General features: G+C 32.0%; 1 protein-coding gene across 1 annotated transcript in view; it reads right to left on the reverse strand.

The window, feature by feature from the left end:
- Positions 1–18,146, reverse strand: part of LOC145332942 (paladin-like) — a 39,266-nt gene extending 21,120 nt beyond the window's left edge. The window contains exons 1-10 of the mRNA XM_080178056.1: positions 18,059–18,146; positions 17,236–17,317; positions 15,711–15,800; positions 15,304–15,349; positions 14,681–14,754; positions 13,317–13,369; positions 9,371–9,452; positions 8,189–8,245; positions 3,089–3,213; positions 1,205–1,231 (exon numbers count right to left, since the gene is read on the reverse strand). Coding sequence (XP_080034182.1) covers positions 1,205–1,231; positions 3,089–3,213; positions 8,189–8,245; positions 9,371–9,452; positions 13,317–13,369; positions 14,681–14,754; positions 15,304–15,349; positions 15,711–15,800; positions 17,236–17,317; positions 18,059–18,105 — 683 coding nt within the window. The 5' untranslated portion in view covers positions 18,106–18,146. The remainder of the gene's footprint in view (positions 1–1,204; positions 1,232–3,088; positions 3,214–8,188; positions 8,246–9,370; positions 9,453–13,316; positions 13,370–14,680; positions 14,755–15,303; positions 15,350–15,710; positions 15,801–17,235; positions 17,318–18,058) is intronic.
- Between the last annotated feature and the right edge of the window lie 5,027 nt (positions 18,147–23,173).

The following is a 23,173-nucleotide window of genomic DNA, read 5'->3' on the forward strand; positions in this document are numbered from 1 at the left end:
GGTAAGTAAGATCTTTGGGTACAGATACCTAGACACAAACACAGACACATACTTGTACTTTTCATATAATGACTATAAAATGTGCATGCTTAAGCAGCGGAATAGATGTCTAGCTGAGCGTGTTTGTCCAGTAATATCTCGTAGATATATAGACTGTTACGTTTACAATTACCAATAAATTTGCAAATACAAAATCTTTACTTATACAAAAATTGTTGTTAAAATCAAATATTCCAATAACCTTCATACTAATACTTATATTTACTTTATATAGATAGATATATAGATAAGTGTACAATATAACAAATTTATTTATCTAAAACTAGCAAAAATAAGAGAAATATTGCATATTTAATTTGTGTGTACAGTAAACAACTGGAAATAATTTTCAGATCATTTTTTGCAAAAAAAAAATTTAAAATTTGATGTAAGTATGCTAAGATTTACCTAATTTCAAACAAGTGTAACTAACAAACAGGCAAACATTTTTATGAAATTTATTTAAGAGATTTTTACGGGCATTTAAACGGCGAGAAAGCACAAAAAAATAGGTATTAAAGGTAAAGGCAATTTCTTTTATCATTATAGAAACATCCTCAGCATATACAATTTGTATGTGTGTGTTTATATCAGATTTATCAATCAGCATAAATTAGATATAGCCTCTGATTGCAATATAATAATAATAATAATGATATTCTTAGATACCAATGATATTCTAAAGTATTTGCTTATGAAAACAGAAAGAAAAGTCTAAATGTCATACAGCAAAACTAACAGACAAACAAAAGTGATTAAAAGCCAAAGGCGTGCTCCTTTAATAAAAGTAAAATTATCTGTATTTATGTACCTGTCTGTCTGTACCGAAAGATCTCACTAACTGCTGAACCGATATGGTTCTCCTTTACAGTGTAGTTTATTTTATGTCTTGGTAAGCATTATGACTATTTTGAGTGAGGGTACCACCAATTTCCAAGATAAATCGCATCTTGAAATATTGTCTTGAAATAGTTTTAGGCTATTTTTATGCCCCCCCCCCCCTCATGTTTTAAAACTAGAGAAATATCACACTAAAAATAAGTCCTTTATCTGTTATATCACCCGAGAAAGTTTAGTTGTGAAAGAACGTAGTTATAGGGAAGCAGGAATTATATATCAAACGTTTTGCTCAGTTCTAACTAACATAAATTATGTTATAAATTTCCTGTCATAGCTGAGTACGAAACCAGAGTCCTGAGTGGTAAGATCAAATTATTATTAACATTTCGGTTGTAAAAAATATAAATTGGTTGAAATTACTTAATATATAGTGTTTCAAAACAATAGAGTAAAAGATATGCCTAGTCCAGGGAAAATGGAATGTGATTCTGATAAACAATTCTAAATTAAAATTTCCCCTCAACCCCCTTCCCTTTTTCTCCCCTTCTTATCCACTTTAATTTCATTTACACCAAAAAAACAAGTTTTACGCCAACTCTTAGCCAACAAAATATTTAATTTTCGGCAATTTAATGGAATTAATTGGCTGAATAGCAGCCCCTGGCATATTCGTTCTATAAATCAACATTAAAAGTTGCAAATTAGACCTTTTAATTATATATTTTCTTCGAATATGATCATTTTAATTTTAAAATCTTAATCATATTTAACAATTCTTTTTAAATTAGTTCCTGATAAATTTTATTGAAAACTAGTTTTATAATTGATGAATTTGGAATCATTTTACAATTAGAGAGAAACATGTTTCTAATATTTCATTTACTGTATCAAAAACAAAGCTAATCTACAATTATAATGTCAGTAGGTCCTTAACAAATAGCTGTTATAATAAATTTAGGCTTTCTTTTTTTTTTAATTTTTGACAATGGATTTTAAAATTATCCCTTTGTCGTAAAAACTTGAATTTTGAAAAAAATAAAACAATTCAACTCAATTTAATAACAATAAAAAACTACAATTATACCATAACTTATAAGTTCTGCGGGTTAATCTACTGTCTGTTTGTTGACTTTTAATAATTTATGGATTTAATCACCCTTGTTAAAAATTTAAAATGTGATAGCTAAATATCAAATTTATTTTAATATTTGTAATAGTTAAATTTTGCATGTAAAATAGAGAATAAAATATTTGAAAATAATTATAATAATCAGATATTATAGAAAAACATTAATCCTTTAGTACAGTATGGCTCAGAAACTGATACATATTAGCTGGAATAATTATATAAAGTTGGGGCCAACAAATCAGGAATTTATTTTATATTTGTCTAATATACAAGTCCATAAAAATAATAATTACTGTTATACTTTAATTTTCCATTTCATATAATTGGGAAAGATTTCAGTTTTGGTATCACAGTTCAGGGAGTAAGGGAGGGGACAATGGATCGAATATTCAATTTTTAGGAGTCTCAGACTTTGAGTACTGGCTTAAAGGGAATGTGCAAGAATTTAGCAGTTTCTGACTAAGTTTGGGTACTAGCGCATGAAACGCCGCTACTTGTTGTGTTTGTTTTGAATATAGCAGACGGGGAGAAGGGAGAAAGGAGGTGGGGGCAAGGGAAATTACTACTCGTTGTGTTAGTTTTGAATGTAGCAGACGGGGAGAGGGGAGGTGGGGGCAAAGGAAATAATTACTTGTTGTGTTAGTTTTGAATATAGCAGATGGGGAGAAGGGAGGTGGGGGCAAGGGAAATAAACAGAATAAAAAGGGGCAGTCATATTCTTGCCCAGCCAGCTAGCAGCTGGCCGGGTCCAATTATCTTGTAATATAAAAATCACATCATAAAACCTCAATATATTTCATCAAAAACAAGTTGTGATTTCACTTTACATGATACTATGGAAATCTATTATTTAATTAACAATCCCTTTGAAATTTCCTCGTAATTTATTGGATTAATCTGGATTTCATGACCTTTCTTTGATAACTCTTAAATTGAATTAATTGCCCATTGTCCCCTCCCTTACTCCCTGATCACAGTTACATTACCTAGTTTATTGGCAAATTTAAAATTTTAAAGTCAAATTGATAAAAATTGCGGCGCGTTGCGGATAAATATGAACTACATATGATAATAATTTGTTCCTGAAGTTGTGTGTAGAGTCCACTAAGTGTGACAAGATCATCATCCTTCTCTAGCTTCACAGTGTACTTGATATTCTCTCTGTCCTCGGGATGTTCAGCGTAGGTGTCACGGAAATAACATACCTAGATAGATAGATAAATAAATAATATTGTTGTTTTGTTGATTACTATTGGCTTCGTCTACACAATTAATTTGTTTTTGTTTATAGATACAATGTATACCTACTGCTGCAATGTCAGATGCGCGACTTGGTTAAATAACTTATCTCCAAGTATGAAGTAATAAAAGTCGTGAATCCAAAGGGATGATTGTTTGCAAAGGTTGAGATTTAAATGTTTGGCTCTAGATGGATATTAATCAGCTGTTTTTAGATGTATTAATCAGCTGTTTATAGATGTATTAATCAGCAGTTTTTAGATGTATTAATCAAGTATTTAAACTGATAGATAAAATATTGTACAGAAACATAGATAGATAAATGAATGGATAGATACTTTGTACTTCTCCACGAATGAGTTCTTAAGTTTCCTAAAGCTGTTTCTTTGCATGTAAAAGCTTCTTATCTGTAAAAAAAGCTTAATTTTATTCTTTAGTTCAAGATTTCACTTTGTCATACTACGTCAGTCCCCCCCTTCCAAAATTACTTTTACTTTTAACAGTGGAAAAAAGTACAGATTTGATTTTTAAAAAAACTTTTTATTTCATATTTTAAAAGGACTGTCCGCAACAAAAAAGGAATTTATATTTTTGAAAATTTTACCTCAAACTATTATTCTCTGTTCAATTTTAGGCATATTTTATTTTTGTAGCAACGCAATCGAAGCTCTTTGAAAAATTTTTACTCTGACTATTTGTGCTCCTGCTATAACTAAACATACTTTCCAGAAATTTTCTCTCGCCGCAGCCTATTCATTCTTATACGCTAAAAATAATACTTAGGTCAGTCAGCCAGGAAAAGCTGACTTAGTTGCTTGCCGCCACACAATCAATGTTTTTTTTTTGCCGATCTTGTCGCTCTCGCCGCTGTACATCTTGGTACACCGCTCACAAACTCTTATCTGCCTCCATCCAAATTCTTAACAAGGGAGAGAGGAGATTGTGTTAAGCGATGTACCGCGGTGTACAGCGGCAAGGGCGGCAAAAATAGAAGCTAAAACTCCACAGGCCATCACTAACGAAGCACAAATAAATGGGCGGGAGGTCAATATTATCAAAGGATTTCAGTCGCGATGCTACAAATATGAAATATGCCTAAAATTGAACAGAGATCATAGCTTCAGGTTAGATTTTGAAAAAAAAAAACAATATTTTTTGCGGACAGTCCTTTTTAGGGTATATTGGTTACTTTTTTTAGTCCATTTTCATTTTTATTTGTTCATCTGTATATGATTTTAGGAGATAAAAATCAATTTACAAGAATGTGTGACATAAAATAACTCGCATTAGAGCAGCTAGGCTGGTTAAGTAGGAATGGTTTAAGCACCACTTTGATGGGTGCCTGTTGGGGCTAGATTCGTGCTTTTATAAGAAGTGAGGAGGTTACTGGCAATATCTTATCGATTAATTTCATACCATATTTTTATTTGAAAAAGGATAAAAAAATAGCACTGTGTTTCCCTAATTGTTTCCACCATTTCCTGAATTCCGCCTGAATTGCTCCTCAAAATGGTGATCATCTAATTTTGTGTAAAATATAAAATCTGCGCGCGATCGTTCACGCTTAAATATCTCATCAGCAAAAATCAAAATTAGAAGATACTCATTCCCAGTGTGTGTACACGATTTTGTAAGGGGGTTCTCTTTCTAAGGCAGGTGAAAAAAGTTAAGACAAGCCTTCTTAATTTCAATTTTAAGAGGGGTATTGCACCCCCCTCCGCAAGCGTATGCTCAGTGATTGTGATATAATAAGGACAATTGCAAAAGAATAGTGGCATTGCTTCTGGAATTCTAATTTCAAAAGAGAAAAAAATCTATTCTGAAATTACGAACCTTTTAGGATTTTTTTTAATATGTATGTATTAATGATGATGTCTAATCTTTTGATATTTTTGGATCTGGCTGTATTGAGACTCAAACTAAACTGGTATTTGTGTGGAAGTAATTCCCCACCCCAAAATTGCTCGAATTTCTCCTATGTGTAAAGATTAAGGAACATAAAAACAGGGAAAAGGAAATATGTATGGAAATTTTAACATTCAATAAGAGAAGAGAACTCTCTTAAAGTGCCTCTCATCAAGTTTAATAGTAAGATTTTAAATCTATCTATTGCTACAACTCCTACAAATTTTGATTTTGAAACCTATTTAAAAGATTATCAATTTTTAAAATAAAATAATTATTCAGTGGACATCGCTAAAAATGTTTTATTTTCTTTTATGTTTCTGAGCTCTTTTGAAGGGTATAAATCTTAATTAACCAAACCTAACATACAAAAACACCAAAATTCTGTTTTTAAAAGAGTGGGAGGGCCTAAAAGCGAATAAGGAAAATTACACATTTGATATACAATGAATAATTGTTTTTTTGAGAAAACACAAACAATGCTGTTTTGCAAATTCTCAATCAAAGATATTAATATTTCATTGGAATGTCCATTAAGTAGACGAATTAAATACAATAAACTAAATGCATTAATTGAAAATCATTCATTAAATCGCAATTAAATAAATAACTATTTCAAAAGTACAGCTACATTATTTTCATTGTTTTATAGTTGCACCCTTTGTATAATTTTGTTAAAAGCTATTGAAAATATTTAAGAGTTTTGCAAATTAATAATAATTATGATCTAAAAATAAAAATTGACGTTAAAGGCACAAAGTTTAAAAATTAAAACAATATCTATTGAAATTAGGAATAAAAAGTTATTTTATTGTGTAAAGTAAATCTAAATTATATAAAATTTAACTAGCTAAAGAAACAAGAACAATAATGATCACATATATACCTAGGTCATAAAATAGATAAATACACAAGAATGTTATACATTAAATATCTAGAAGATTAAATTCATATCAAAGATACATAAAATTCAAGAAGTGTCAAGAAGTATACACTTTGACAACCATAGTCGCTAATAAATATTTACAAAGGTGTCAATTTTAGTCAAATGTGATTATTATGAACAGTTTGACGCAGTTGACTAAAACCTAACATACAAGTTACACGGAAAATACGCGAAATGCCCCCTTTCTTCAATGTTTTTTTCATTTAAAAGGTTATTGCAACTTTATCCAAATCAAGACAATACAAAATGACCAAGAAGGAAAAAAATCATGCATTCTCGATTGTTGATTTAACAAAAATGTTTTCTTTTGAATTTTACTTGCTTTTGCCCTTGATTCTACTTTAAGAAAATATAGGAGTCCTAAAGACTGTTACAGTTTGCTCATGTATATGTACATGCAGGGACGTTTAAGCACCGAACCCCCACCCTTGTTTTTTAAATAATTGAAATTAAGTGAAGGTGGGGGGTTCGTATTTTATTTTAGGTTAAGTCAGGTCAGGTGTTGGGTAGCCCCGCAACGTTAGGGCACTGGTGGTATAGGCCCTTCAGAGGATTGGAGTAAAAATACCCCCTCCTCCTGTATTCAATTTCAAAAATAAGAATTTCAGTGTTCGACAGGCAATTTGTAAAGAAGCCCAGACAGACATGCTCACCCGAACTCAACAGTATAAAAACGTATGACCACTACTCTATTACCTGCTCATCTTACTGCAATCTATTTCTGTAGATAACAGAAAATATTGATAAAGAAAGATTTTTTTAGTCTAAACTAGCGATGGGTCACTTTTGCAAATATAAATATGTATATTTTTGTATTACTTTTTTCTCGAGTATTCGAGTATAATATGATATTTAATTCGATGTATGACTTGAGACATATGTTTTATATCAAATAAAATTTAGTCCATTTTATCGAATCCCCTCAGACAAAAGCCTTCCCAAACTCTGACTGTTTTAATCCATGGTCTTTTTTTCTCCTTTGGGAATTGAGATTGCTATCAATTCCGCTTACTTTTATATCTATATTCTACTTAGTATTTTATATTCGCAAATAACACAAATAACAGGATGTCAGTCTGTCTTTTTGTTTGTAAAAAATGATCTTTCAAACCACTGCACTGGACCGATATAGTTCTTCTATATAGTGAAGCTTCTCATACGTCCAAAGAAGGTTTAGAATTTTTTTTCGGGAGTGTACCTGCACTCTGCAAAATTCTCCCCTGCAAAAAAATACCCCACCTTATGGGATCTAATGGGATAAGACAGAAGTAGATAAAATAAACATTACTCGTTTCAAAGCAACCAATGAAATTTAAATAAGAATATTCCAACGAATAAGTTAACATTATTATAAAACTTTGGGTACCAGAATAATTTACAGTGCAGAGTTAACTCCGCCTATATTGTGGTGATGATTCTATAAAACGATGCTATATGCGGCCGTAATGGCACACCTGGGATTTGGTTAAAATTTTGTAACATTCAGGTCAATCTACAAAATCTGGGTCCTATCGTCCGTTTTGTCACAGTCGGATACCAAAACTACATACCTGGGATATCCTGTAGTTCATATTGGGATTAACTTGTAACTTAAAATCCATGGAACCGACGTAAAGTCTTTTTACATTCAAGTTTTACATGAATTCAAATTTGGGAAGGGTGATTCAAAATTACAATATGTTAGCATTCTCAAATGTGTTTTATAACAATACATCTATTATTCTATCAATCTACATAGTTATAAGTCATTTGCTTGCGGAAAGAATGTATTAACACTCCACTTGAGAATAAAATCTGGAAACTGCCTTCCCCGTTTTTTACCCATTCAAGATTTACTGCACCCTGACAAATGTCTCTGCACGCCACGGCTTATATGTTTACATTTATGCATTATTCGCCAACTTGTTAATAACCTTTAACATTTAACTTTTAACTTATAACATTTTATAACTTTTTATTTACTTACTTTAAAACATTTATCTATGATTCAATGTTCATAAAAAAAATTGGTTGTCTTTTGCCAAAAAGACATGCTATTGTTTTTTAGCGATAAATTGTTATTTCTTATCAAATGAACGAATCACACTTACCAATCCCTTCTCTTCATCAGGAACCCTCCTGTCTTGTCTGACCGCTTCCACTTCATCCTAATAATAAATCCTTATAATAAAGCAAAAGGGTCTCTGTCTGTGTAAGTCTCGCTAACTGCTGAGCCGTTATGGTTCTCCTTAACAGGGTAGCTTCACATAGGTCCTGGTAAGGTTTATAACTAGTTTAGCGGAGGGTACTATACCCTACCCGTAGTACTATATAAGATACTAGTAGCTGCACCCACATCATTTAAGGGATTGCATTTGAAGGGAAGGATGAGTGCAAAAATAGTTTAAAATAACACAAAGACTTTCAATTAAAAGTAAAAAAAGCGTAAAACTATCGTAGAACTTAAGTTAAGCTACCCATAAAATAATAAAACTCAGTTAGTTTAGAGGTTAGCGAGGTCATAACGGACAAAATGGAAAACCTTATCTATCATACATAGTAGAATAATGTCTGTCCGTCTATCTGTCCGTCTGTCCCTTAAGATCTCGGTAACCACTGAACAGATCGGATTCTACTCTTCAGGGAATATACCTTCTGGTCCTGTGGCTATTTTCTTAAGAGGTGGGACACCCCCAACCCCCAAAAACAAAAAAAATACCCCCGCCATTTTTATTTAATTATTTAAAATAGTGGTGGAGTGGGGGATTTCCAGGTAATAAAAGATGTAATTATACCTCCTAGGGCAAAGCCTCAAGAGGCTAGGGGCGAAGCCGCTAGTTATATGTATTATAAAAAAGGACTATGATTTACTTTAAGTTACAATTTACTGATCATAGAAATAAAACGAAGTAGCGGGTTTTGTAGTATTTTCACAGTAGCGTTTCTTTTATTTCTAGCCCCTGCAGGGGCTCTAACCCTGCTCGGCAATCAATAACATTTACCTAACCTAACATAAAATAACCTATCAAAAGGTACTATGAAAATACGATGAAATCCGCTACTTCGTTTTATTTCCATGAACCCAACTATTCTTTTCATAATTAAATATTATTCGTTTCTATGGCAAAAAATTTTCTTGACTTTGATTGTTCAATGGTTAGTTTACTAAGTTGCGTGTTCAAACGTTTCAACCACTAATTTTACGCTACAAAAGGGGTATTTTTGTGTATCATCATTAGGGGTGAACATCAATTTATCGGGTCTTATCCCTTTAGATCCTATGAATTGAATACCTTAATAGATTTAACAAACTGTTCTTGAAGCCATTCAATATCTTGTCCAGAAATGCCAGGAAATTCCATATTCTCATTCATTCTGTAATAGTTATTATTCAATATCTTGTCCAGAAATGCCAGGAAATTCCATATTCTCGTTCATTCTGTAATAGTTATTATTCAATATCTTGTCCAGAAATGCCAGGAAATTCCATATTCTCGTTCATTCTGTAATAGTTATTATTCAATATCTTGTCCAGAAATGCCAGGAAATTCCATATTCTCATTCATTCTGTAATAGTTATTATTCAATATCTTGTCCAGAAATGCCAGGAAATTCCATATTCTCGTTCATTCTGTAATAGTTATTATTCAATATCTTGTCCAGAAATGCCAGGAAATTCCATATTCTCATTCATTCTGTAATAGTTATTATTCAATATCTTGTCCAGAAATGCCAGGAAATTCCATATTCTCGTTCATTCTGTAATAGTTATTATTCAATATCTTGCCCAGAAATGCCAGGAAATTCCATATTCTCGTTCATTCTGTAATAGTTATTATTCAATATCTTGTCCAGAAATGCCAGGAAATTCCATATTCTCATTCATTCTGTAATAGTTATTATTCAATATCTTGTCCAGAAATGCCAGGAAATTCCATATTCTCGTTCATTCTGTAATAGTTATTATTCAATATCTTGCCCAGAAATGCCAGGAAATTCCATATTCTCGTTCATTCTGTAATAGTTATTATTCAATATCTTGTCCAGAAATGCCAGGAAATTCCATATTCTCGTTCATTCTGTAATAGTTATTATTCAATATCTTGCCCAGAAATGCCAGGAAATTCCATATTCTCGTTCATTCTGTAATAGTTATTATTCAATATCTTGTCCAGAAATGCCAGGAAATTCCATATTCTCGTTCATTCTGTAATAGTTATTATTCAATATCTTGTCCAGAAATGCCAGGAAATTCCATATTCTCGTTCATTCTGTAATAGTTATTATTCAATATCTTGTCCAGAAATGCCAGGAAATTCCATATTCTCGTTCATTCTGTAATAGTTATTATTCAATATCTTGTCCAGAAATGCCAGGAAATTCCATATTCTCATTCATTCTGTAATAGTTATTAACATATTTGTAGTTTCAAATAATTTTATGATAGATGGTTAATTTTCAGGATGGTTTATTATTTGTTATCAACATAGAAAAATAGGAGAAAATTTAAGAAAACATTTTAAAAATTTGTAAATAAAATTGGCAAAGCCACTCAATTATTGATTAGTTTGTCTGTTTACATAAGTAATTAATTTCAGTTAATTAAATATATTTGTTCATGATCATATCATGTTTTACTTTGAATACAAGTATTTGAATTGAGTAGGATTGTCTTTTTAAATTTCTGTCACTTAAGATTTATTCTAGAGGAGATTTCTTGAGTAAAGGTTCTCTCCAACAAAGTAGTAGAACCTTTACAAAAGTCCTCCTATAAGTCATATAATAATAAAAAAGCCACATCAGTCCCAAACAGTTTTCTTTCGGTACACATAGACAGACATATATCCTGTTACGTTTATATAAAGATTATAAAACAGTATTATTGTGTAAAAATGTATATTATTCAAAAAGTAATAGATATGATGCATTAATACATTTCGAAATAGACATATTATTCATATTTATTTAACTTCATACTAGTATAATTACTTAGTAGGAATTAAGCTACTATATAATTTTATAAAAAAAAATTAAGATGAATAATTGGCAAAAATAACTTAAAATCTTAAATTTTTTTACTAAATATTGCATACTCTATTGTTTATATATACTAAGAATTCTACAGTCTTGTTATTGGAGCGCCTTGTCCTTGTTACATTATGTACAAAAGAGGGTAAAATCTCCAGAAACGCGATTCAACCCAAGTACCCCGCCCCCCCTCGCGCCTCTTATATTTTAATTGAAGTTGGACCCTACTCCACAGGGGCAATATTCTTTACAGAGTTATCCTAACCCTTCCTACAGCTAGCCTAACCTAATTTAAAGCACACTTGTTTGTGGTACACTTTAATTTTAAAAGAAATTACCTAAAAAGATATTTGATATACAAAATAATATTTGAGCTCAGTTATGTAAGCATTATGAAATGAAAATGAAATTATGATATTTCATACAACTAATACATTTTATATATTTTCATTAGCATTCTCTATGTGTTTTATAATCAGAAATATCTCCATACATTTTTTATTCGGGATTATAATCATGATATATGTTATTTTTTACCTCGCAAGCTGTGTTCTAAAAAGAATATTTCCTTCATTTTGTTATCATGCAAACTAATGACCTCTCTGTTAAATTTGTCTATCTTGAATTTATACAAATTAAAACGATGAATCTCAAGATCTTTTAGCTTTTTATGTATCATATTTGCCTATTCTTGTCGTATGCAATAGTTTATAGGTTTTTAATTAATTAAAAGTTAGTCTTGATTATTATTAAAAGTATTGTGTATAAATTTCTGATTGAGGTTTGATACAATAAATGCCTGTAAAGAAAAACAGAGTAACTTATATGCAAATATTTTGTTTTACTTCCCTGTATTATGTTTATACTAGAGTTGGCTCGATATAATTATCTCTCTATTGGCTAGTTTTCTATATGCATATCTATTTCTCAATAAATCTATTTTCCTCACCCGGCATTACTATCTAAAAGAAAGTAAATATTTAATAATCTAAATGATTTTAAAAAGATTTTTTAAATTATATTTTTTTCTTTACATTACCATCACCAAAGGGTTAATGATGATGATTACAATTTTAGTTTAATATTTGAACACACAAAGTGTCGCAACAATCGAATTCTTTTAAAATAGAGTTTTCTTAAATTTATTATATTATAAATCTAAATTTTCTTTTTTATGATTAGAAATTAAATACATTGATATAAGGTAAATAGCAACATGAAATTAAAAAAAGGAATTTATTTTTAATAAAGTAAAATAATGGGTCATATCGTTCTGGGCAATGAGAGTTTATTATGGATTATTGGAGCACTATGAGTTTTAAACTAATATTCCTTGGAAAACTTGAGCTCGTTTATAGACATTTATTTCCTATATAGATCTGATATGGATCTTGAAGCAATTAAGCAGGCCGTTTTGTACATGTTAAAAATTGTAAGATTTCATTAAATAAAAGTTATCGCAAATATACTTAGTAAATAATGTAAAAGTTGCTACGGTATTTATCCTAATTTAACGATAGTTTTCTTATTATTTAACTTTAGATAAGTACATTAAGATTTAAGTATAATAAAGTTCCTAAAACAGCTGTGATATTAAACAATTGTGGACTTTAAAAATCTTTTGAAACTTTAAAATATAGTTCAACTTCAAGGTTAATGAAATTTCTTTGGATTTGTTAAGTAGTCTTTAAAATAGTTTAGAATTGTCTGGTATACATTATACTAGCGGTTACGCCCCCTAGAAATCTCTAGAGGCATTTGAGGTGATAGGGGAGTCTATCCCTCTTCCCTTACACTTTAAATTTTAGTTTTAAAAGAAACTTTACATTATTAATTGTACCCACAGATTATATGTCATCAGAAGAGAATATGAGGACAACCTTTGTTAACAGACAAAATTACATATTGAGAACAGAACATCAGACAAAGGACATGTAATCAACGGAATTACTGGGTATTTGTAATACATTTAAAAAAGATAACAAGATGAGTGAGTCCTAGGACAATAATGTGCGTAAAACTGTTTAACAAACAGGGGAACTTAGATTGTTTAAAGGAAAATAAAAATCGCTTGACGAAAAAACTAAAGGAAAATAATGTTCAACAAGAACAATTAACTTTAAGGTAATGTCCATTAATTACTGAAAATTATATTTTAGTTTTATATTACTCTCTGATCTAAAAATGCATTGTGACTTTACAATTTGGTACCTGTCAGGAAGTCTGGGGGTAAAGGATTCACTATTCAAGTATACAACAGGCTCCTAAAATATGTAAACGTTTAAAAAATGAATTGATTAATAACAATTAAAAATATCTATAGATACCATTTTGGCTCTTTATGTTCTTTTTCTGCAAAAAAACGTCCATTCATTACGTGTTTGAATTTGATTACAAGACAATTGAAAAGTAAATCCTCTGATCCATTAATATCCTAATATATATTAAGTATTAGCTTAAGATTTTGATAACTACTGATCAGATTGTGTCCTCCATTTCAAGGAAGCTTTATATTGGTCCTGTAATGGTTTTAGACTGTTTTTAAATTTAGAATATCATTCCCCACCTTAAGGAAACAACGACCCTAATGTTGACCCTAATAGTATTACATTCGTCCCACATCCCTCTGCAAGGAAACATGGTAAGTCATAACTGTACCTGTTTTCTCATGTTAACATATAGAATATCATTAACTCCCCCCCCCCCCCTCAAGGAGAAGCATAACTGTACCTGTCTCATTTTGGCCCAAAGTATATCATTAGTTCCACCCACTCCCCCTCCTTAAGGAAAAGGGAAACTGTACCTGTCTCATGATGACCCATAGTATATCATAAGCTCAACCCCCCCCCCCCCCCTCAAGGAAACAAGGAAATGGATAGCTGTACCAGTCTCATGTTGACCCATAGTATATCATAAGCTCAACCCGCCCCCCCCCCCCTCAAGGAAACAAAGAAATGGATAGCTGTACCAGTCTTATGTTGGCCCATAGTATATCATTAGCTCCACTCACCCCCCCCCCCCTCCCATTCTCAAGGAAATAACTGCACCTGTCTCATGTTAAGCCAAAGTATATTATTAGCTCCGCCCCCTCCTCTAATTAGGGAAAAGTATAACTGTACCTGTCTCATGTTGACCCATAGAATATCATTAGCTCCACCCCCCTACTCCTCCCTCCCCCCTCCACAAGGAAACAAGGAGGGATAACTGTACCTGTCTCATGTTGACCCATAGAATATCATTAGCTCCACCCCCCTACTCCTCCCTCCCCCCTCCACAAGGAAACAAGGAGGGATAACTGTACCTGTCTCATGTTGACCCATAGAATATCATTAGCTCCACCCCCCTACTCCTCCCTCCCCCCTCCACAAGGAAACAAGGAGGAATAACTGTACCTGTCTCATGTTGACCCATAGAATATCATTAGCTCCACTTCCCTACTCCTCCCTCCCCCCTTCTACAAGGAAACAAGGAGGGATAACTGTACCTGTCTCATGTTGACCCATAGAATATCATTAGCTCTACCCCCCTACTCCTCCCTCCCCCCTCTACAAGGAAACAAGGAGGAATAACTGTACCTGTCTCATGTTGACCCATAGAATATCATTAGCTCCACTCTCTTTACTAATGTGATCAAGAACTTTGAAGAAACCCTGTTTTCATTATAGGATAAACTTAATCCATTTAAAGCAGGTATTATCTTATATTTGTCTGTGAATTTAAGTTATTACTTTTAAATAGTGCAGTTACTCTGTAATTAAGGTGTATAGTCCGTTCGTTAATCTGTAAGTCACTACTTAATATTATAACTTAAGCATATTAGGTTTTGTGATTTTTACTCATAGTTTAATTCTACTCACTGAAAAATGTCTAAGTGAAAATTTCCCCCACAACCCTGTTCCATTTTTTCTCCCTTTCTTACCCACTTTCTTAGTTACATAAAAAAAAAGTTTTGCGCCAATTCTACGCCAACGAAATATTTGATTTTCGGCAATTTCAAATGGAAGTAATTTGCTGAATAGCAGCCCCTGAATTCTACTATACCCCCTCAAAGTACATGTTTATTCAAAATAACAGTTTTATCTGCGCTACTTCTGGACATTATTGTTCTTGATTTTAACTGTCATCCTACCAAAAGCTTGATGTAGGTATTTATGACATGTAAGATCTCGTTAATGGCGGAAATAATTAGTTTATCATTCCTGTTTAGTGGGCTGTCCAGTTCCAAAAACAAGGTATCCAGGAACCTAAAACATTTAGGTTGTCTAAGAATGAATAATGACAATTTAATTTTTTTAGCAAAAATTTTGAGAAAAAATTGAGGTTTTGAAGCAAAAATGCATATTTTTTAAATGTGAAATCTTTTTTTCTCAGTAAATATAACAACCTATTAAAAAAAAAACTTTGTGAGAAAGGAATACTGCATTTTCCTGTAGGATCCCTGTAATTTGTCATACCTTAAAATATATGCAAATCTGCCCATATCTTATTCCTTGGATTCTTTGGTAGACAATATAATGAAAAAATACTACGAAAGCATAATTGAATGACGTACAAATTTACATACAAGAAAAATAGAGTAGCTTCTATACAATATTATCTGACCACCTGTCTAAAGTTAGGAGAGCCCTCGTAGACTGGCAACTTCTTGTCAAGCCTGTGGATGTTTTCAAAATGATCGTATTTCAGCACACAAATCTAACAACCATAAATAAAGAGATTTTAGTTTTTATCTACCGCAGTTACGCAGAGAGAAAGATTGAATAATATAATTGGTTGTTTATTACATAAGTCTCCAAAGTCTTATAATAACGTTTTCTTGGCCTAACAACTTTGGGGACTTCAGTGAATTTTGATTGGTTCATTAAGTTGAGTGTTCAAACGCTTCAAGCATTAATTTAAATTCACAGAAGGGGTAATTTTGTGTGTTATAAGTTGGGTTGTTCATAAATTTATCGGCAATTGTCTAATCCCTTTAGATCCTTGAATTTTATATCTACCGCATCTACGGCTATATAAACTTCTAGGGGTAGTTTATGAAGGTATCAACACCCATCTGGGAAATTTTTTACTATAGTGAGAAGGAAGGGTTTTCAACAAAGATAAACCTTTCCTGGACAAAAAGGGAGCTTTATCATAAAGTAGAGCCACAATGTTCAAATTGTTACCGAGATTTTACCAAAAAACACAATTAAACAATCATATATCTTATTTAAATAACCAGAGGCGACGTAAATTAAGTTCACTTCAGGAGAGGGTGGGGGGAGGTAGCTTTTATGTTTTCTTTAGAGGGTAAAGGCACCCTACCCAATAGTAGATAAAAATCTTTTAAGAACTTAAAAAAGCTTTTTGGAATAAAAGCAATAAAAAGTCCGATTGACAGAAAGACAAAAAAAAAGAAAAACTTGTAAAATACTTTTTTTAAAGAATTTAAAATCTTACAAGATTCAAATTTTTTTCCAGATATTCGAAATTCGATACATATAAAAGAAAGAGCAAATATTTTTTGTCAATTTAAATTTGATACTCACATAAAAGGTGGGACATTGTTTCCTCAAATATATTAAAGCAATAAATGGTTGCAATAGACAAAAAAGGATCAAGGTTGACAATATCTAATTAGCTAAGTTCTAAAATCAGACGGTAGAACAAAATAATAAATTAACATTTGTATTTTGTAGAGTGTTAAAAATTGATTAGCAAACTATTATTTTATTAGTATAAACAAAATTGTATTTAAGTTTGTTGTAAAATTGCTGCAATACAGTTAATAAGACTTGTTTATATAGATGCTTCGATTAAATACGGACAAGCACTAATTTAAGAAAATCTAGCATTTAAAAAGAGATATTGTTTATGGCTGTGAATAGAGTACACGGTTGTGGGCGAAACTGTTGTCCTTTAGAAGTGCGGAATTGATGTTTAACCCCATTAAATGCCTGAGTGGAAATTCATTTTATTTAAATACGGGTAAAGGGCAATGTCCTTAACTAATTTTTACCACACAAAAAGTTTTTTTTAATCCAGTGTCCCTCTTTATGTCTGTATATTACAGAAAATATCTTTAATTTCATTTTAATTTGTGTTTTATAAAGCTTGAGTTCCCTAGGTTAATAATCTCTTTATTATATTCCTTCATAGGATTATTCTTTTCTCTTCTTGTAGTTTCTTCCTGAACTTTCTTGTGGTACCTCTCACTTCTAATCCACTCCCATCTAGTAAACAAAGCAATGGTAAATAGAAAATTAAAGAGTTGAAGGAATATTTCAGTAGATAGGTTTCTCAATAAATCACTGAAATAGAAGTAAATGAATTTTAAAAATATCTGAAATTCCCTCAATTTTTTTTGTACAGCAGTAAAAGGTCGGATTTTACTGCTTATGAGATAATAATGGTCTGACTGGAGGTTTATGGAGTTACTTTTGAAAAGTTTAACATGAAAATGTTGCTTTTGATGCTGATTATTTATGCCGCGCGGATAATGTAGATTGCTGGTTTAAACAAGCATAGTTTTTACTTGACATATATTCATATTTCTACTTACACTAAATCTAGCATGAGCTTGTAATATAAGTTTCACAGATTCACATATCTTTATTTAATTAAACTAATTTAACTACTAAATCGTTTTTGAAAAACCTTATCTGTTATCAAAACAAAACTATTTTTATCAACAAAGTTCCCTTTTTTGTTAAACAACCCTTCCCCTCCCCCATCCTGCGAAAAGGGGTGGTTATTTGTTATTTTAGTATCTTGACGTTAAATGCATCTGTTTGTTTCTTAAAATCTCGCAAACCATTGCATTGTTCTTTACATGGAATGGTCATACTAACCCAAAATATTGGTTGAAAACTTACCCTTCTTTCTTCAACTCAATCATGAAAACTTACCCTTCTTTCTTCAACTCAATCATGAAAACTTACCCTTCTTTTTCCAACTCAATCATGAAAACTTACCCTTCTTTCTCCAACTCAATCATGATCGCTTCACTGGCCGTTGCCATTTTTATGTCTAAGAAAGGACCTGCAAATAAAATAAATCATGTATCAAATTTGGTTTGAAAACAATAAATACCTACTGTCTTTAAATGTTTTTGAATGATTTTTTGCACTTTGCTTTAAAAGCTTTTTATTACATTAGTGGATTCGTCGCTGCACTTTTGTATTCACTCTTTTATTTTGAAAAACAAAAATAGATGCAAGTGATTTTTTCTAGGGATGGTGTCCCACTCCCTACCCTCTGAAAATAGCCAAAAACCACAACAAGACTATCAGGTATATAATTTATTTTTTACTTTATGTCATAGTTATAAATAGAGTAACTGCGATATTAAAAATTTTGAGACGCAAAATATATTGAGTATTATAAGGTATGCAACCATTTACGCAAAACCGCATTATTAAGCAATAGGACAATTATTAGCTTCTTCCACATTGTTTTAAAATTAAAGCAGTAGTTAATCACCTCTTTTTATGAATATATTTGTTAATATCATGCATATCAAATGTGATGATATGCGCAACTGAAGGTACACAAGCTATGACAGTGACAAACATAATCTACTTTGAAAGGTTAAACTGCAGGAGAATTATTTTTAGAACTGCTGAATGAAAAGAGACTGATACTCTTAAAAATTAATTATGTAATAAGCACATGTGTTTTGTTACACATATTATAACTATCAAATGTATTCCCAAAAAGGTGCGTAACATTAATGGTTATAGTAGGGGGAATGCCTTGGCCCAAAATAGGCGCAACTCATTACCATACACAGTCTTCCAGGCAAAGGTCGTGCAATCAGAGAGATGATTGTCTGATGGGTGTTAATTAACCTAATACCTCTGGTGATTATACACAAAAAGGGAGATCTAGCTTCTTTTAGTTATACTGGGTTTTTGGACCTGACGTTAGAGTGTCATGGACAGCAGTCCCGCCCGTTTGAGGTAATTGATAGTAGCATTAAAAAAAATACATCCAATATTTTTATACATGTGTCAAAAATACATCTGACACTGGCATTTACACATCCATACTTTTTCAATTATAAATCATAAATACATCCAACACTGGCATTTATACATTCATAGAAATTTAAGAATAAAAAGAAGAAAACAACACACTTGTATATTATTTGAGTTATAATATATGTGTGAGGTTAAAATAAAAAGCATTTTGCGATGGATTGTTGTGATGACCTTGACCTTGTCAAAATTATATATATTGGTCGACCAAAATCATCAACCAATAAGTCGACATATCCCCACTTCCATATTGATTGTGGGGTATTGGAGGTCCTGTCCCTTGAATCCCTATACTGGGTCCTGGTATCATATCCATAATACTTCTTTCCAGAAAAAAAAACATCATCTTCCATTTGGGAATAAGTTATTTCTACATCCGGATTTTCATTTAAATTAAAACATGAAATTTGAGTATCAATTATTGGAGCTTCTACGTTTGACTGCTCTGTTACTAGTGCCAATGTTTGTCACAAAAAAAATAGCCCTTGGCTCTGCCATAATAAAACAATAACCTAACAATAAATATCTAAATTATCATATCATATAGCAATAATTTGACAACCTGCGCAAATGAATTGATGTTTTGTAGGGAGCATTCTGAGAAAAAAGGAAGTAAGCAGAGAGAGAGTAACTAAAATAGGGTAAAAGTTAAAACCTATACATACTGTACAAAATCTATTTAATTGTATATAAATATTCATATAAGTTAATCTAGATGTATATTTGCCAGTGTTGGATGTATTTATGACACATAATTAAAATAGTATGGATGTGTAAATGCCAGTGATGGGTGTATTTATGACATATAATTGAAAAAGTATGGATGTGTAAATGCCAGTATCAGATGTATTTATGGCATGAGAAAAAGTGTAAGTGCTATAGCCCCTTTATATTTAGTCGCTCTTCTTTGAGAAAATAATGCGTAAATCGCATCCACCAGCAAAGCTGCAAGTGCGTTAATATGGGAATGTAAAGGAGTTTTCATTATTGGAGGTCTTTAATGAGGTTCCAAATAATTTATATATTTTCGGGAGTTCTATTTTTGATTAATTTGCAAAACAATCAATCAATTTTAAGCTCTAATCATAATTAAACATGTAAAATGCAAACACTTTTGGTTTAATACGATCACTAGTGGCTACGTCCCTATGGGCCCTTTCGGGATGATTGGAACAAACTCAATGCATTTTAGCTTTAGATTAGAATTACAATACTTATATATTTTTAGAGAGGGGCAGGAGGGTTGTGAGATCCTTTGCTGCAGAAACACATCAAGTTACTTTTGTATTAACATTAGATAAATTAACCCAGGTTCTGTCTCTGTTTTTGCTTGAGCCTGTTGCGGAGCTATTTTCTGACGTAATAAATATCTTCTTTTCAAACATTTGTTTTTCTTTCAACATTTTTTGTAAGCAAAGCATTTTTACATTTAGGGTATAACAGATAATTTGTCTGTAATTAACGGATAAATTATCCCTATTATAACTTGTAACATTCAAAAGTTTGTATCGACAGTAGGCTTTTTAAAAGTTTCAATATTTCTTTGAAATATTTTTTCGATAATATTAACGTCGACTGTATGGTTATGGTTCATTTAATATTAACATATCGGTACCTTCTTATGTTGGCATAATTAATACACATTTTTTTCATTTGGAAAAGTTAGTTTTACAATATGACGTTATTGTAAAAAGCTACCTAATAAATATTTTAATAATCTTAAAAAAAATATAAAAAGTAATGAAATTATGTTAATTTTTTCAACTTATTTGAAAGAAATCGTTTTCCACATAGACTCAATTCTTTTCATTATAAACAACAAAAGTATAGCCATTTTGATCTGTTATTTTGAACAATTGATCCTGTAACTATTTAGAGCCATGCTATCATGGATTATGTGATTCCAGTTTTCATTCTGCACTTTGTACGTCTCTCACTGCAGCAATTAGCATTAGCAAATTTATATTTGGAAATATTGCGTATACATTTTTATAAAACTTTCTTTTTAGTAGCGAAGCTACTCTATAATTAACTTTTTTTATCCGCCAGTCCGCCCGTAACGCTATGGGGGAAATGAGATTTTCTCAGCTGCTATTGAAGACAGACGGGTGAAATTTATGGTCATGATTCCCTGTATCAATGAGCATCGAGTGTATCATTTACTTTGTTTCTCTACGTTTTGATTTTTGTTTGTTGAGCGTCGCTTTTATGGATATATATCATTCTTGTTTATTGGTGTAAAGTAGCGTCATCTCTTTATAACATAAACATAGGAATAATTAATTAAAAGCTATTTTGTAACAATTAAATAAGCTGTAAACCAAATTCCAGACATCTTTTGGTTTACATTAATTTTCAAACCTAAGAGGTTGTGGTTTCATGGTATAAGATCACTTCAAACAAACAAAAAATATTTTAGATAATTTAATATATCTTTTGCGGCTACGTCCCTAGAGGCCTCGGGGAGGGGGGGGGGTGGAGTCGACCCTATCCAACTTTCAGTTTTAGTTTTAAAAAGGTAAAGGGAAAAAATGTGGGAGTGGGGTTATTCAATCTTTTCTATGGGCGACATCTCTTCGTATGGTTGTGATACCGTCTCCTTAACAAGAGATAAATTTTCTCATGACCTATGAGAAGCTACAGTTGAGCAGTTTGCGAGATTCTTCGGTACACTCTTACACACAGAGAAATGCATTCTGTTTTTTTATATAAGGATAAAATAAGAAAAATAACGAAAATACATAGGTCAATGGACCAGGATTTTATTTCCCTATCAGTTTTTTTTTGGTTGGTACTGCATTCTGTAGCTGGTAAATGTTGTGGGAAGAAATGGGAAAAATGGCGGATAAGTCGTATATCCTTCAGAATATAAGTGTTACTTTCATTGATATTTTTTCTTGACCACAAAAACATCAAATCATCCCCCCCCCCCCCATAGGCGTCCAAGGGGGGGGGGGTAATGGGGCGATTACCCCCCCCAAACGATTTTTTTTTCATTTAACCCCCCCCCCATTTAAAATTTACCCCTACCCTGGGGGTGCGTTAGGCACCCCCAACCATTTAGGAGGGGGTATTTACCCACCCCAAACAATTTTGGGGGGGTAAATACCCCACCCAAAATAAAAATTCTCTAATAAAAAAAAATTTTGCGCGCTTCGCGCGCATTTTTAATACTATATATTTAATAAAATTTAAATTACCCCCCCCAAAAATTTTAACCCGGGGGTAAATTTTGGGGGGGGGTAAACTAAATTTACCCCTGCCAACAGATTTCAGGGGGGGTAATTACCCCCCCCCCCAAGCAAATTTTACCCCCGGGGTAAAAATTTTGGGGGGGGTAAAAAAAATTTGCGGCGCGCTTCGCGCGCCATTTTACCCCCCCCCAAAAATAAAAAGCTTGGACGCCCCTGTCCCCCCCCCCTTTTATAAATTTTCATAAATAACATATTACTATTGGGAGGTCAATCCCTGCTCTATCACATCTCTGCATCATCTTTCTAATCTTTACAAGAACTAACCTAACAATTAAAGTAAAAGAATACAGTGGACTCTGTGCCGACTTTCAATTGGAGCTTTAAATATCACCCTAAAGTGTCGAATATCAACACAGCCAAGTCGCTACAAAAGATCAGAAAGCAATTTGTTAGAAGACGTAAAAGGTTTCCACCAAGGAAACCAGGTAGTTGTATGGGTTATACATCTATACTTATACATTTATTAACCTAACCTTCAATAAGCTTTAAAATACGTATTTTTCTACAACAAATAAGTTCGTTTTTAGTCGAAAGGCGATATGAGGGAATTCACCTGTGAATTTTTAATATGCATGGAGTTATCCATCTTTGCCTGACTGGGGGCAAGTCCCGCACATGGTTTAAAAGATAAAATTCGTATTAACTCCCCGTTTACTGAACATGGAATGAATTTTAATGGGATGTCAAACGTTCCACAAATTCTGTTAAAAATATATATCATCATATTAAGAGCAAATATTTTATGATAAACTAGTACTATAAGTAGAGAAAGACTAAACTACATAACTTTTGTGTC

Source organism: Acartia tonsa, chromosome 11, assembly GCF_053477335.1.
Source record: "Acartia tonsa isolate MP-2025a chromosome 11, ASM5347733v1, whole genome shotgun sequence".
NCBI classification, from domain to species: domain Eukaryota; kingdom Metazoa; phylum Arthropoda; class Copepoda; order Calanoida; family Acartiidae; genus Acartia; species Acartia tonsa.